Source organism: Mercenaria mercenaria, chromosome 2, assembly GCF_021730395.1.
Source record: "Mercenaria mercenaria strain notata chromosome 2, MADL_Memer_1, whole genome shotgun sequence".
Lineage (NCBI taxonomy): Eukaryota > Metazoa > Mollusca > Bivalvia > Venerida > Veneridae > Mercenaria > Mercenaria mercenaria.
In genome coordinates, this window is record NC_069362.1 from 108825415 (window position 1) to 108841512 (window position 16098).

The window sequence follows — 16098 nt, forward strand, 5'->3', positions numbered from 1 at the left end:
GCTACATTTCATGCAAGTTATTTGAAAATCCATACATCGATGACAAAAGAATGCGGACAGGACACGCCCATCAATTGCACTACCTTTACGTTCTAAGTGTGACTTGACCTTTGAGCTACGGACCTGGTCTTGGCGCGCGAAAGTCGTTTACTGTGGTACAAATCATGACAAGTTATTTAAATCCATCCATCGATGTCAAAGATATGCACCGGCACGAAAATTGCGGAAGACTGACAGACCGACAGACAAAACTGACAGACGACAGACGGTTCAAAAAACTTTATGCCTCCCCTTCGGGGGCATAAAAACGTTAAAACCAGGAGCCTGTTTAAACGAAGCCCTCTTAAGAAAAAAGTGTAAACTCCAGGTAAGGTGTTTCACAAACATGATCTTTAATTAGCAGATTCAACCTAAATATTTGGCTAACTTAAAATCTGAGCCAAACAAAAATGAGGTCCAGTGTATCCAAAAATGATTATAACGACATTCTTATGAAAAGATACAGTTTTTTTTACCTAATGAATGTGTTTTTAAAAATTTGGAGAGGGAGAGAGAGAACAGTGAAATTTATTATCTTTGCGAAAAACAGACCAGATGTTCTACAAATGAAAGTGATTTAGATGAAGCAAAAAAAAAAAAAATTTCCATTTTACTTAGTCTTTTTCAAAGGAATTTTTTAACAACATTTTATCACAAAATACCCATGTCTTCGCAAAAAGTATGATATCAAAGAGGTTTATCTTGCGAAAAATGTTTACAAATGGGTTATAGAATTTGTCTTACTGTTATAAGACGAGGGTATTTCATGGTAATAAAGAACACTTATGTCCTTATGAGACGTTCAACAAAAATCTGATTATCGTATGTAAAAGGAAGAATTAACAGAGCTCGTAGAACACGGAAATGACCCCCACTTGAGCATTGTAGTTACTTGCACAAGACAGAAATAATTTAGTCCTTTACACAAAAGTTCTACTGTCCTGCGGTCAATGGACTTGCCCTTTGACCTATGACCTCAAATCAATAGGGTTTGTATGCTGCGTATGACCAACCTCCCTATAAAGTTTCGTGACCTTGCACCAACGTTCTTGAGTTATCGTCCGCAAAATGGTTTAAAACTTTCTGAGTACTGTGGCGCTGGACCTTGGGCCTACTGACACGAAAAATCAATAGGGGTCATTGATGTTCATGATAACCTCTTATTAATTTCATAATCCTAGCCAAGCATTTTTCAAGGTTATATCCAAAAATGGTTCAACGGTACTGGCACTGTGACATTGACCTTGACCAACTGACATCAATATCAATGGGGGTCATCTGCTGGTCATGACCAACTTCCCTGCTAAGTTCCGTGATCCTAGGTCTAAATGTTCTCAAGATTATTGTACGGAAGCTGTTTAACTGTTTGAGTCACTGGGTGACCTTGACCTTTCGATATACGACCCTAGAAATCAACTAGGGGCATCTGATGCTCCTGGCCAAAACCTCCTATCAACTTTCATGATCCTAGGCCCAAGGCGTTCTCGAGTTATCATCGGAAACCGTTTAACTGTCCGGGGTCACTGTAACCTTGACCTTTCACTACATGACCTCAGCTCAAAGGGTCATTCTGCTTGTCTGACAAACCTCCATATCAAACTTTCTGACCTAGGCCTAGCGGTTCTTGAGTATCATCCGGAAACGGATTGGTCTAAGGACGACCGGACATACCGACGGACATCGCCCCAAAACAATATACCCTCATTCTTGAAGTGGGGGCATAATTAAAGTACTGTAGATGGACAAAATGCCATCTTATATTTTATATACCTGAATTCTTTCACATTCAATATAGTTTCATACCAGTTGAAGATCAAGTTATAATCTAACATACCCTCTGTCATGTCACTGATTAGCCACTGTTCTTATCATTTTCTGACTTGATCTCTTCAATGGTTGCTCACTATCATGTCAGGGCTACAATACAAATCTAGGTGACTGTTGAGGTTTACTTTTACTGTTATTCATAGTACAGATATTGCAGAAAAGACGTTACGAGCTGGCTGTAAGACAGCAAATGCTCAACTAATCGAATCGTTCTCCAGAAGCAGGAATATTACCCTAAATGTAAAAATATCTATAGAGTTTCAAACCAGTATCTGCATAGTAACTTGCATGCAAAACTTTCACCAGGATTGTCAATAAGTCAAAAAGAGGGCATAATTTGGCCAAAATAAATGTCAGAGCTATGGGACTCAATGCTTTCACCTAGTTTATAACACTGAAGACATATGTGAAGTTTCAAATCAATATCTGCATTAGTTTTGGAGATAGTAACTTGCATGCAAAACTTTCTTTAACCCTAAAAGGGGCAAACTTGGCCAAAATACAATGCAGAGTATGAGATTGACCCAGAGTTTGGGTATTATAGTTAGGTTATTGACTTTGAAAAAAAAAAAAAAGTTTCAAGCTCGAGCCTTTAAAAAAGCGATATAGGGACTGCATCAAAACGTTTAACCAATGGTGGACGCCGACGCCAAGGTGATTAAAATATCTCCAACTACTCTTTCAATAGTCCAGCTAATAAAAATTGCTGTATTATTCATACTAGTGGACAAGACTATTGCAATACTATTGTTATTGATGATGATGATTACTGCAATACTACTTATACTGGTGGAGAAATCTATTACAATACTATTAATACTTGTGGAGAACACTATTGCAATTATTGATATTGGTACAGAGATAAAGAGAAAGTGCATCAAAACTTTAACCAAAGTGCGGACGCTGAAAGACGCCAACACTGAAACCGATCGCAGGGTCAAGTCGGACAGCTCTCAACTTGCATAGTCAAGATAAAAAATTATCTACAGTAAATAATTTCTCAAAACACCACTAGCATTCTCCCCTATAGTATCAAGGAAATTTATTCTATCTGGCCGAACCAAATCTAGTTAAATCCATCAACTTACCTTTGGAGAATCTCTTGAATGGCCGTTGTGGTCAGCATTTTGCTTTTCGGTTAGCCCGGTTCCTCTCTTGGAAACTGAGCTGGAACCAATTGCTGCTTCCACCACCCCAAATACTGCTACATGTTTCTATGAAGAAAAAAAGTGAATGAGTATTGCCATGCAATATAAAGTCCCCTACTGGAAGGCCACTAGATTTCTCTTCTGACAGTATAACATAATGACATGAATATCTGTCATGACTGTCCATGAAAAATTTGTACGTATATTCATAAAATAAAATATATAAAACTAAAGCCATGGGATTATTAAACCTTTGCAAGAGAAAAAGTACAGTTGTTTATTGGATGTTTTTTTGGGCCGTTATACAAAAACCGTTATCATAAAGAGAGTGATTAGTAACAACAAAGGAAATAACACACTAAAAACAAACAAACAAAAAAAAAAATGAGTAATATACAGTCCATAAGAAGAAACTCATTTATCATGGTATTGGAGATAGATGCAAACTACAACCTAAATTTGGAGTACGTCATGTGTACCACAGAACAGTTCCACGCCCGCCGGTCCTCACTTCCACTTTGCCCTGATGTGGCCGAGTAATCAACAAGTACATCATATAAACTATTTATAGAAACAACAAAGGAACCATAACCTTTTCTCAACAATAATTTGTGTTTTTTGCCTTCATATGCTCGCTCCGACCCCGTGCACCTTTACGCCACTGTGCCCAATGCATCAATACACCCCTCCCCATGCAATGAGAAGAAATGCCTCCCCCCGGACCTAAGTCCCTTTTCTCTTTGGTGACTTTGATACCTTAACTTACGTCTTTTTTTATGACCTTCCGAGTCTTAGACCTAGAGCATTATTCGTGTGTTTTTGCTTGCGAAACAACACTCTCTTCTGCTCTTAATCCCGGTTGAATTAGGTTTTGTGCTCAGCTGTCATCTATCTCTCAAATCCTGTTTGCCTGCCAAAGGTTCACCGGACAACGAAACACTAAATCCTATGCCCTTTGTCTCAGCTCCACAGGTGACCCTGACTGAAGCTAGTGTTCTAGGTTTTTGCCCCGCATTCTGCCACGTTCGTCCTCTCCATCATGGGCCCCATCTACTGACCAAGTCCTATGTCCAGAGATAGACGCCTCTGGATGAGTCCCAATGCCTCTCAACCATCGTTCGTATGTGAGATCTATCTTTTTTTTCCTATCATCGGACAGGAAAAAAAAAACACTCCATCTTTTGCCTTTGGCCTCCACCTTGAGTAGGGGTCTTGAGATTTTGCGACCCATGACATGTTGCCTCATCAATAGGCACAATTTGGTTAAGTAATATCAATCCCTTAGGGATCGGCAGAGTTATGGCCCGGAACAGGAAAAAAAACCCTATTGGACATTTGTCCCCCAATGGGACCTTGAAGTTGAGCAAGGGCTCGGCATTTCGAAGAGGACATGTGGCTCATCATGGGAAATTTACATCTGTGCTAAGGATATTGGAAATCCCTTACTGAATGACCCAGAGTTATGACCCGAAGGATCAGACCCTGTTTCAATGTCATGTTAAACATTTACTGCTAAGTGTGACCTTGACATTTGAGCTCGGGGTGTATGAAAGTTGGGAAACGAACACAACGTCTTATTATGAGGTAACAATTGTGCCAGCTGAGTGAGATTACTCTTTACAAATCTTCAAATAGATGGGAGAAATTTTGGACGGACAGAAAAAAGCCCTGTTGACTGTGAACTAAATGGTGACCTTGACCTTGAGAAGGGGTGACAGTTTTGCGCATGAAGGTCTCATCATGGGGCAATTTGTGCAAGTAACATTAAAATCCCCATTGAATGAAATCGAAAGAGTAGGGGACGGACACGAAACAGACCTGTTAATGCCATGTAACATTGCACTGACTAAGTGTGACCTTGACCTTTGAGCTAGAGGTCTCAAAGGTGGTGCATGACACATTATTCTTATTATGAGGTACAACTGTGCCAATGTGATATTACAATCCTTCCTGGATGGGAGAGTTATGACCCGGACAGGAGGAAAAAGCCCTGTTGACCTGGACCTCCAATTGGACTTGACCTCCTTTAAGCTAGGGGTCACGGGGTTTGCGCATGACACTTCGTTCATCATGGGGAACATTTTGTGCCAAGTAATAGTAAAAATCCGTCAGGATAAAAAAGAGTTATGCGGACCAAGAAATTGCGGAACGGACGGAATGACCAGAATGACGGAATGACGAAAGGCATTCCTATAGTACCCGAAACTGTTTTCAACCAGTAGGACTAATACAAAACATAAGCTGTATTTCTTTTTTATTCAGACAAAAAATGAAACAAAAGATGAAATCAATAAAGTGCATATTTCTGAAAGTCAATCACTGATACACGATATATTGATATACTGTGAAATCATTAATATTGTGGAGGACTACTTTTCAGTTGGATTTCGATAAAGTAAACATGAAATTAATCCCAACAAGGTAAAATGCCAATTAATTTTTGTTCAAAAGTTGAAATAAATCCATGGATTCATATCCTACGAAATTGCATTCAAACAAACCACGAATTCATGCCCATGAAATAAATGATTTTACAGTGTTTGAGGAAGAAAATCTCAATCTGAAGACAAATATCTACTGTCGACTTTTAGTAACATTATTGCAATCAAACAAATTACCCACTAGATCATAAGTAGTGCTTATTAACAGAAGAAGAAAAAGTACTACTGCCTATACAAGTGAAAATTACCGAGTCTTGTTTGACTGTGACGTCTTTTTTCATTCCTGTGAGTAAATCCTCGTCAGAAAATAAATCCTTGTCGATGTCAAGTTTCAGATTTCCTGCCATATCTAGACCAAGACGTTTATTCAACATCTGTCTTTGAATCAACAGTCTATCGCGGTCATCCAGACCTAAGTATAAAACAGTCTTTATTGTTATACAAGATGCAAGAATGCTGTCATCATTGTATGACACATTCTCCTTGAAATTACTTGACAGAATATAAAGCAATCAGACATGAAAGTCCCAACAATTTGTACATGTCTTCTTGATCCTGATGACCTATAATAGGTTTACTTCAACTGGATTAAAAATCTGTAGAGAAGCAGTACACAAGGGGGGATGCGATTGATGAACTGACGATTCCTATAGGAGAGTAGTTATGGGGGCTTGCCTTTCTCCTTAATTTGTTCATTTAGCTACGTAAAAATTACAGTCACCTGAATCAAACTTATCTATTGTTCTCATAGGCCAATTAACTACTCTCCATCCTGTGCAGAGGAACGGAAGGACAAACAGTTATACAATATATGCCCTCCGGGTCTTTCAAGCAAGGAAGAAGAGCTCTGTTGTCTGGGAATCACTAACAAGCAAATTAATTGTAAGGTCCATCATGTGGAGTTCTTGACCCTGATTACAGAGAAAATGCTGTATGCTTACTGGTACACCATTTTACTCTAGCTGCTGCATGTTTACTGGTACACCAGTTTATGCTGGCTGCTGCATGTTTACTGGTACACCAGTTTACACTGGCTGCTGCATGTTTACTGGTACGCCAGTTTACTCTGGCTGCTGCATGTTTACGGTACACCAATTACGCTGCTGCTGCATGTTTTGGACACAGTTTACTCTAGCTGCTGCAGTTACTGAAGTACACAGTTTTGTGGCTGATGAATGTTTACTGGACACCAGTTCTATGCTGGTGGGCAGTGTACTGGTCACAGTTTATGATGGTGTGCATGTTTACGGCCTACACCCCAAAGTTTTTTTTATCTGGAATGCCTGCCTGTTTCTGCGTACACCAGTTTATCGCGCTGTGCCATTTTCCTGGTACACCAGTGTATGCTGGGGCTTGCTGCTGTTTACTCGTACACCCGTTTATGATGGGCTGCTTGCATGTTTACTGGTACACCAGTTTATGCTGGCTGCTGCATGTTTACTGGTACACCAGTTTATGCTGGCTGCTGCATGTTTACTGGTACACCAGTTTATGCTGGCTGCTGCATGTTTACTGGTACACCAGTTTATGCGGCTTGCTGCATGTTTACTGGTACACCAGTTTACTCTGGCTGCTGCATGTTTACTGGTACACCAGTTTACTCTGGCTGCTGCATGTTTACTGGTACACCAGTTTATGCTGGCTGCTGCATGTTTACTGGTACACCAGTTTACTCTGGCTGCTGCATGTTTACTGGTACACCAGTTTACTCTAGCTCCATTGTTAATGAAGTTTCAGTTTACTAATATATGAATAACCTATTTCCTAGAAAATCAATACTGATGTAATATGAACAGAAGCAATTTTGACCCCATAGCAGTTTAAACCTGGGACCTTTGGGTTCAGCAGTCATCATCCCATAGATCTACCTGAACTTTTGACCTAATTTTCCAGTGCACTGACTTTAACATTGTTACAATTAGGAGATAATGTAACAATTTACAAGATCTCACTCGCGCAAACTGAACCAAAATTGAGCCAAAGTGTGTCAAATCATTACATATCTTTATTGGTTACTTTAACCAGATTGAATCATTTTTCATGGTACAAGGTCTATCAATGTACCAAACTTAATCAAAAGTATTTTGACTAGGAAATTATAGCAGGAAAACTGTATAAATTTTTAAACATGTAAGTACCTGCAAATTTGCATCCGGATAAAATGCGCCCCTTTCAGACCCAGTAAAGATGTTCTTCTGTCAGTACATTTTTTAGATCAAAACTTGGAGAAAACACTTCCCCTCTGTTCTGGAAGACTCTCTCCACAATTCTGAATATGAACAAATTAAAATCACTGTGGCAAGAAATGTTAGTTTCATATGGGTTAAATGCCATTTTTCAATGTTACATATGAGTTAAATGCAATTTTCCAATGTTTCATAGGGTTAATGCTTATGTTTTCCATGTTTCATAGGGTTAAATTAATGCCATTGTTCAAGTGTCATAAGGATTATTTAAATGCCATTTTTCAAGTTTACATATGGATCAAATGTAATGCAGTTTCAACACTAATAGGTAATAGGCAACATCTGTCATATTTCTCAATCAGAAACAGACAACTTCTTTAACATAAATGAGCAGTGAAAGACAAAATGACACAGGATATGTTGTCTTTAATTAAATAAATGAAAACCTTGCCAAGCTGGGAGATCAGTAAGACCTCTTGGTCCCAACTGAGGGACATTCTTCACTATAGTACTGACAGCCGTACCCTGTTTTGGAGTGTCTTTTAGTCCCCACTAAGGAATATTCTTCACTATGGCACTGACAGCCTTACCTCGTTTTGGAGTGTCTCTCAGTTCCCACTCAGGGGAACATTCTTTGCTTTAGAACAGACCTTACCTTGTTTTTGAGCATCTCTAAGTTCCCACTGAGGAACATTCTTGGCTATGGATGGACAACCTGCCTGTTGGGAGGTCTATCAGTTCCAACTTCAGAGGAAAATTCTTTGCTTTAGTACAACAGCATTACCTGGTTTTTGAGAATCTCTAATTATCACGGGGACATTCTTCACTATGGTATGGAAGCATTACCTGTGTTTTGGAGTGGGTTCAGTTTCCCACTGAGGAACATTCTTTGCTTTAGTACAGACAGCCTTACCTTGTTTTGGAGTGTCTCTCGGTTCCCACTGCGGAACATTCTTTGCTTTCGTACAGACAGGCCTTACCTTGTTTTGGGTCTCTCGGTTCCGCTGCGGAACATTCATTTGCTTTAGTACAGACAGCCTACTGGTGTTAAGCATCATCTAAGTTATCACTGAGGAACATCTTGGATATGGTTGGACAACCTGCATTGTTTTGGAGTGTCTATCAGTTCCAACTCAGAGGAACATTCTTTGCTTTTGTACAGACAGCCTTACCTGGTTTTTGAGCATCTCTAAGTTATCACTGAGGAACATTCTTCGCTATGGTATGGACAGCCTTACCTTGTTTTGGAGTGTCTCTCAGTTCCCACTGAGGAACTTTCTTTGCTTTAGTACAGACAGTCTTACCTTGTTTTGGAGTGTCTCTCAGTTCCCACTGAGGAACATTCTTTGCTTTAGTACTGACAGCCTTACCTTGTTTTGGAGCACCTCTCGGTTCCCACTGCGGCACATTCTTTGCTATGGCATGGACAGCCTGTGCAGCAGCTATTCTTGTGTCCCAATTACTGCTTCTCAGATAGAAATTGACCTGACAGATAAAAACGCTGTTATTAACAAATTTAAACAATAAATCAAGTATGATGATTTTACTTACATAGATGAACAGAATAGAGAACATTGGAATCCTTCTACAGCGTGAAAAAACAACTAAGTACTTGGCCGACATCTCGTACCCTTTTCTTTCAATAGCATAACATCATACATCGATTTTGACAATTATCCATTAAAGACTATATATCTTCCTCCATGCCTAGGTACATGTTTTAATAAGTACCTTTTGCCAGAGCTTATAAGCCTACTACAACTATACCTTGGTAAGGCCAGTTTTTATCCATGCAGAGGGATTGAAGGCTTCTTATCTATGGATTATATGTTGGTACTTTTAGACCTGTACTATATAATTATTAAGTTCCTACCTCTTTACCTTGATTAAAGTCACTTTATGGTAACCCTTACCTATGCTGGAACAATTGATTCTGCCTTTGCCGGCAGTGTATAGATCAGATCAGCCTGCACTTTGGGCAGTCTGATCAGGATCTGCACTGTTCGATATTCAGCCGTACTTGTGGAAGCATCCCAACAGTAATGGTACGTCCAACATTGAAAATGAAAAGTTAAGTATAGAAATTGAGCAGGGTAAGGGTTTAAGGTACATGAAGTGTTACATGAAAAACTAACACCACCACCCTGGTTAGATTATCAAATTCATGCAAAGGAAGTTTTAAGACTCTAAATCTATTACTTTACTTCTGTAATCTTTCAAGTTTATGGAAAAAATTGAAAATAAATTTACTGCCTTTATACCTTGGCATAGTAGTAAGGTTTTCAAGTTTTTGGATAATAAACCAGGCCGAACTTAAAATATTCTTTGTTTCCCCATCCCGACCCTAGCTGACGAAGTTCGGGTAGGTAGGTAGGCAGAATGAAGATTCTTTTTTTTTAAATTCGTCAATATTTGCTCCACACAAAAAAAATTGTAGAAGAAAAAACTTCAAAAAATACCACAATCTGACATACATATATAAATATCAGTTATGCAGATTCTTTTAAAAGACTCTTTACCATGATTGATACTTATTCTTAAACAATTGCCAAAGTTATTAAAAAAAATATTTTGTGTTGGTTTGGCAATAACATCGTTTGGGTAGGGCCCATTTGCACTGGTAGTAGGGGAGGGGAGGTGAAACAAACAATATTTTATTTTCGGCCCAACAACTACATCCAGATAAAGACAAAATCTTATACTATACCTTTGTAAGAGATTATTAAGCCTCATAAGGATGAAGTTTTTGGAATATCATAGGTTCTGCTGCAGATTTTCAATCAAAGAAGTGAGCCTGTGTCCAGAAGTAGAAACAGTCGGTCAAGTCTGAAAAGAAAAAAAAAAATACTGTGACATGATAACTACTTATGGGGGACTGTTTTTCTAGAAATTTCTCGATGTGTCAATCCACCTACATGTAATTAAATCCAAACTAACAAAGAAAAGTCTCAGGTATTTTCTCTTTTCTACAATTCAATACTTATACATTTGCATCTTTATAGATGGGAAGAACCACCGACTAATAACAATTCTCTCCGATATAGAGAGTGTTTTATGAGATGAATCACAATAAATAACCACACACTTACATGTTATCTTTTAATTACCTTATTCTTTTGTAGAGGTGTGTTTGCTTATTGTGAAAAATGACAAATTTATATAATACACAGGTTGCAGGCTTTGTGTGACTGAATTTTGTGGACGACTGTCAGGACAGCTAGGTCACTATCCTACTGAGGTGAAGGCCACAGGGTACAATTTGTGACCCCCATTGCCGGATGATCCTGGACAGGATTTATTGCAATTGCATCAGTAGACCCCAGCCATAAATAGGGTACAAGCAAATTGCTTGGTGTAAGGTATCATTGGTCTTAATTGTTATTAAAATAGGAGTCTCTGAAAAGCTCTACAGACGAATATGTTCATAGTTTCACAAAAGGACAGTACATAAAATTTACCGCTATGTAAAGGTTTCATATTGCAGGGGAATCACAGGATTTTGAATGATACTGAATTTAAGCATTTTCAAAGGATCAAAATACATCAATTATCAAACTCCGTAATCATTTCCAGTATCTTTTAAAAGGGAAGGTATCTTAATGAGAAAATGACTTCACACCAGACCAGAGTGAACTTAGCATTATAAAATAAAACTATATCTCTTTTAGTCACATTAAGACTCTTTTTATGGGTATAAACCACTGTTGGCATAAAACTATTTATATAAAAACCCATTTATTAGTTTAATATGAAGGTCATAAAGATTCTTGCAAAGCAATAGGGAAAACTAGAAAAATGTAAAAATAACCACATAACAATGTACTTTCAATTACAATAAAGCTGCAATATCAATATTTAAATTTCCTCAAAATTACATCCTATTCCAATCAACTAAAATGTTCCCTGTATAAGAAAACAAGCCCATTGATAGTGATGAATACAGGAAGCAATTCATGTCTGCTATAATTGAGCCGCACCATGAGAAAACCAACATAGTGCTTTTACGACCAGCATGGATCCGACCAGCCTGCACTACCGCCAAGTCTGGCCAGGATCCATGCTGTTCGCTTTTCAAAAGCTATGCAATTGAGAAACAGTAGCAAACAGCATGGATCTGGACCAGACTGCGCAGGCTGGTCTGGATCATTGCTGGTCGCAAACGCACTAGTGGTTTTCTCATGGCGCGGCTCATATGTACAACATGAAACACACGTATAGTTAAACTTAGTACATTATAATAATTAAGGACATAATAAGTGGAAAGTCTTTAAAAAAGACACGTTGAAATACTTTGCATAAATTTCTAAAAGTGGACTGGTCCGTAATTCAATTTGGGCATACCCTTTTTATTAGAGGGTTGTTCTCTGAAAATTTACGGACAGGATGAGGCGAACATTGACCAGACCATGTCAATGCACAGAGGGTAGGTGGATCTTGGTAATGCATGGTCGCAAAGGTCAGAATCACTTGCAGCCAGACAGGCTAAAGGTTTAACAGAGAACTCCCTTTTGGTAAAATAAGTGGTGGGACTTTTGTCCCAGCCCAGCAGATTTAGCTGTCCCTATTTTGTTTATGCTGGCAAATCGGGCAACTTCAATAATCATACGGAAATGACCTTAAATTTTGAAAAAAATTATTTTGGGTTGGAAAATGTATTTATTACCCCAAAGAAATAAAAAAGGTAAAAAATTTTGAGGGCCGAGCGCGAAACAAATTGATCTTTTTTCTTTATTTATATACAGTTAAAAATATAAGGGAAACGGTATGTCCTTTTTACAATGATGAAAATTTAAAAGTCTCATTTTAAAGTTTTCCCAAAAACGGGTATTTCAGAAAAAAAAAACTCCCAAATTTTTTTTTTTGAAAGAATTTTAAAAATTCAACCTATCTACAATTTTAACTTTTCCCGGTTTTTTCTTTAAAAATTTTTATTTAATATTGCAATCTACAGACAGACACAGTGACACACCTGACATTTGTCAATGAGGCAATTTTCTTTGAAATTTTTTCAAGTGTTTAAAGAACAAACCCCAACCGCTTTACACAAAAAAAAAAGAGACCTGTCCCCAAATTTTTCCCTTTTATTTATCCACCAAATATCAAAAAATTGAACTCGGGATGAACTTAATAAAAAATTTTTCATCTATAAAGCACAATGCGCAGTGTTTACCAAAAAAAAAAAAAACCATATATGAGTCACTCAACGTAAACCCAATTTTTCCAAGACTGTCCTAAGACGGGCCGCCCCGACTTTTCCCCAGTGCTTGACTCTGAATTAAGTTTTGGGCCAGAAAAAAAAAATCCAAGTTAAAAAGGACAAAACCTCTGTCAAGTTTTAAAATCTAATTTTAGGGGAAATTGTGCCCCTCCTGGTGTAATTTTGATAGAAAATAACATTTTGAGTTAAAGGGGTTAAAAAAGCTTTGGGTAACAAGATATCTGATTTTTATAAAACCTTTTTAACATAAATTCAAAATTTAAAAAGGGGCATAATTCTGTCAAAATTAAAAAATCAGAGTTATGGGGTTTTGTTTCTCCTGGGTAATTTTGATGGAAATAAGTTTTTTAAGGGTTTCAAGTAAAATAGCTTTGATAATAACAGAGATATTTGATTTTTATCAAAATTTTAACCCAAAAAAATTTCAAATTTAAAAAAGGGGGCAAAATTCTGTAAAAATTTCAAATCGGGGAGTTATGGGGTTTTTTTTTTTTCTCCTGGTGTAGATTTTAAAGTTAAAACTATTTTAAGTTTAAAGTAAATAGTTTTGGGAAAAGAAACCGAGATATTTGACTTATCAAAAATTTTAAAACCAACCCCCCCGGCCCCCCACCCCAAAATGCCACCCGGGGGGCGAGTGCAATAGTTCTCCCCCTTTTTTCAAAAGCCCGAGCACAAACCCTATACTATAGCATTTTTTTCCAAATTTCTTTTAAATAGTAACACAGAACTTATTTTCCTACATAAGAACACAAAAAAATGAATTATCCGCCACACCTCCACTTCGTGAAAATGGTGTAAACTAAAAGCAATAAAACCGAAAAACTAATAATTTAAATAATCAATTTAAAAAAGCATTTACCCCCGAAACAGCACAAGAAAAAAACCAACAAAGGTCCTATCCTCACCCAAAAAATGCCAACAAAACCCCTCTCCCAAAAAGGAATTTCAAAATTTTTGGGAAAATTTAAAAATCTCAAAAGTTTCCCGGCTCAGATAATAACTTTGCAAATCTTGAAAGAAATATACCAAAAATTTCCCAAAAAATTTTTTAATAACTTTTGCCAGAGGCTAAAACACATTTAAATGGGAAAAATGAAAAATTTGCCCCATCTTTAAAAAGGGAGAAAAACTTTTAAAATCCCATCAACTCCAGCCCAAAATCTCCAAAACATTTTATCTCTAGCAATCTTAGGGTTTTTTTGGGGAAAGTAACAACATCTAAATATTTTTTTTGAAAACATGTTTTTGATCACATGTTCTTGTGAAACTCATTTCTTTCATCCAAAACATTAGTAAGCCCTCAAAACAAAACATCCAGACAGAAAATAATCATCAGGGTTTTTGGGGCCAAAATGCTTTTGACAAAGGGGTCTCATAAACACCAAAACGGGTATAAATTAAGATATTACTGACTATCTTGTAATGCCCCTCAACGGGGATTTCTGATTTTCTGGAGGACAAAAACCCACCCCAGTACCCCGGGAAGAAAATTGTATTTTGTAACCTCTGGGTCCCCGGGGAAACCGTTAAAGGGCCCTTTTTCCCTTTTTAATCTACATAAATGATTTTCCCAAACCTATAAAACACATACTTTAAACCCTTTGAGGGTGATAGAAATTTTAATTAAAAAATTAAAAAATTTAAAAAACTCCCTGGGCCGATATCATAAAATACAGCCGGCGAGATAAAAATTTAAACCACCAAACCTTTCGAAAAAACATTATCTGATTTTCCCCTAAAAAACACACTCGCAGGCAGTCAATTAAAATAAAGCAGAGAAATTTATTAACATGGGTGTAAATTAAATAACTTATAAAATTTTTCCAAGTTTGAACAAATATATATATTTATCCACTTTCGTTCGAAATTTAAAATCCAAATAGAATTAAAATTTTCATTTCAAAAAAACATTCATAAATTTTTACAAAACCTTTTGGGGTTTTTAATAAAAAATTTGAACATTTCCGATTTTCCCTTTTTCAAGGGAAACATTTTTAATTTCCCAATTACACAAAAATACATTTTTAAACCCACAGATATTTACATCAGCATTGCTCAAAATTAACACCCATTTTTGAATAAATATATTTAAGAGGGTTTTATTTTAAATGTAAAATTTTTATTTCTAAAAAAGTACAAAAACCCCAAATGTGACACCCCCACTGAACAGTTAATTGTAATTTTTAAAACCAAAAATTCTTTGAAAAAATTATTAAATTTACAAAAACTTTATTTCAAAACTTTTTTATTATGAAACATGTTTTTGCTGGGGTTTTTTTTAAACCTTTGAATTTTAAGGGCAATGTAAGTGTACGAATTTTTCCAGCTTTCTTCGACCATTCTTTTTCTCTGATAATAAAAATTTCATCGCCCGGAATCATAAACCGACGGACGATACAAAAAAAACAGCATGAAAATTTGAATATTTTTCAATGTAAGAAAAACCCCGGGGGCAGCCGACATTTTTTTAAAAATCTTTTGAAATACAGTATGAACAAAACACAAAAAATTTTGGGGCAAAATTTTTCCTTTCCCCGAATTTTTTGCAAACATTTATTTTAACAAGGGAAATTTAATTATTAGCATAATTAACAATTTTTAACACCCTAAGAAAAAATTTGCCTTATGCAAAAAAATTTTGTTTTAAAATCAGGATTATCAAAATTTAACAATTTATTGACACATTTCAGCTTGACTCGGTCCCGCGACTTACCGTCAATCGCCGTCCTGGGGAGTACTGAAACCGTTATGTCGGATATCGACCCCTACAGGGGTAAAAATATGGGCGCCTTTAGTCGCATTTTTGGGCCCCCAAAGGGGAGTTAAATAACTCAAAACTTCCGAGTCGGATTTGGAAGCTGCTGGAAAATGGGAACAGGATTGGTTGACCCAAGATGCTTTTCCCCAACACCCTTGGGATCACACAAAAAAGAACCCCATTTAATTTAATTATAAACAAAAACCATCATACCTAGAAAAAGTTCAAATGATCAAAGTATCTAGCGGCCCCTTAAAAACAACTTGAAATGGGATTTAAACCTAAACTCAGGGAAAAAAACAAATGGCTTCCGGGCCAAAAAAATTTAAAAAATTAAAATCTTTAATGAAAGAACATGCAAAATAAAAATTATAGTAAGACCAAAGTTAAATATTCAATCTTCATTTGGGACCCAGGCACATACAAAAAACCCCTATAGAAACAAACTGAAAAAAATTCAGAGATTTGGCACTAAAAG

At 36.9% G+C, this 16098-nt stretch overlaps 1 protein-coding gene across 1 annotated transcript in view; it reads right to left on the minus strand.

Moving 5' to 3' along the window:
- LOC123562447 (TATA-binding protein-associated factor 172-like) overlaps positions 1 to 9264 on the minus strand; it is a 65070-nt gene extending 55806 nt beyond the window's left edge. The window contains 4 exon segments of the mRNA XM_053527729.1: positions 2955 to 3080; positions 5704 to 5867; positions 8297 to 8372; positions 8851 to 9264. Coding sequence (XP_053383704.1) covers positions 2955 to 3080; positions 5704 to 5867; positions 8297 to 8372; positions 8851 to 9264 — 780 coding nt within the window.
- Positions 9265 to 16098: the final 6834 nt, after the last annotated feature.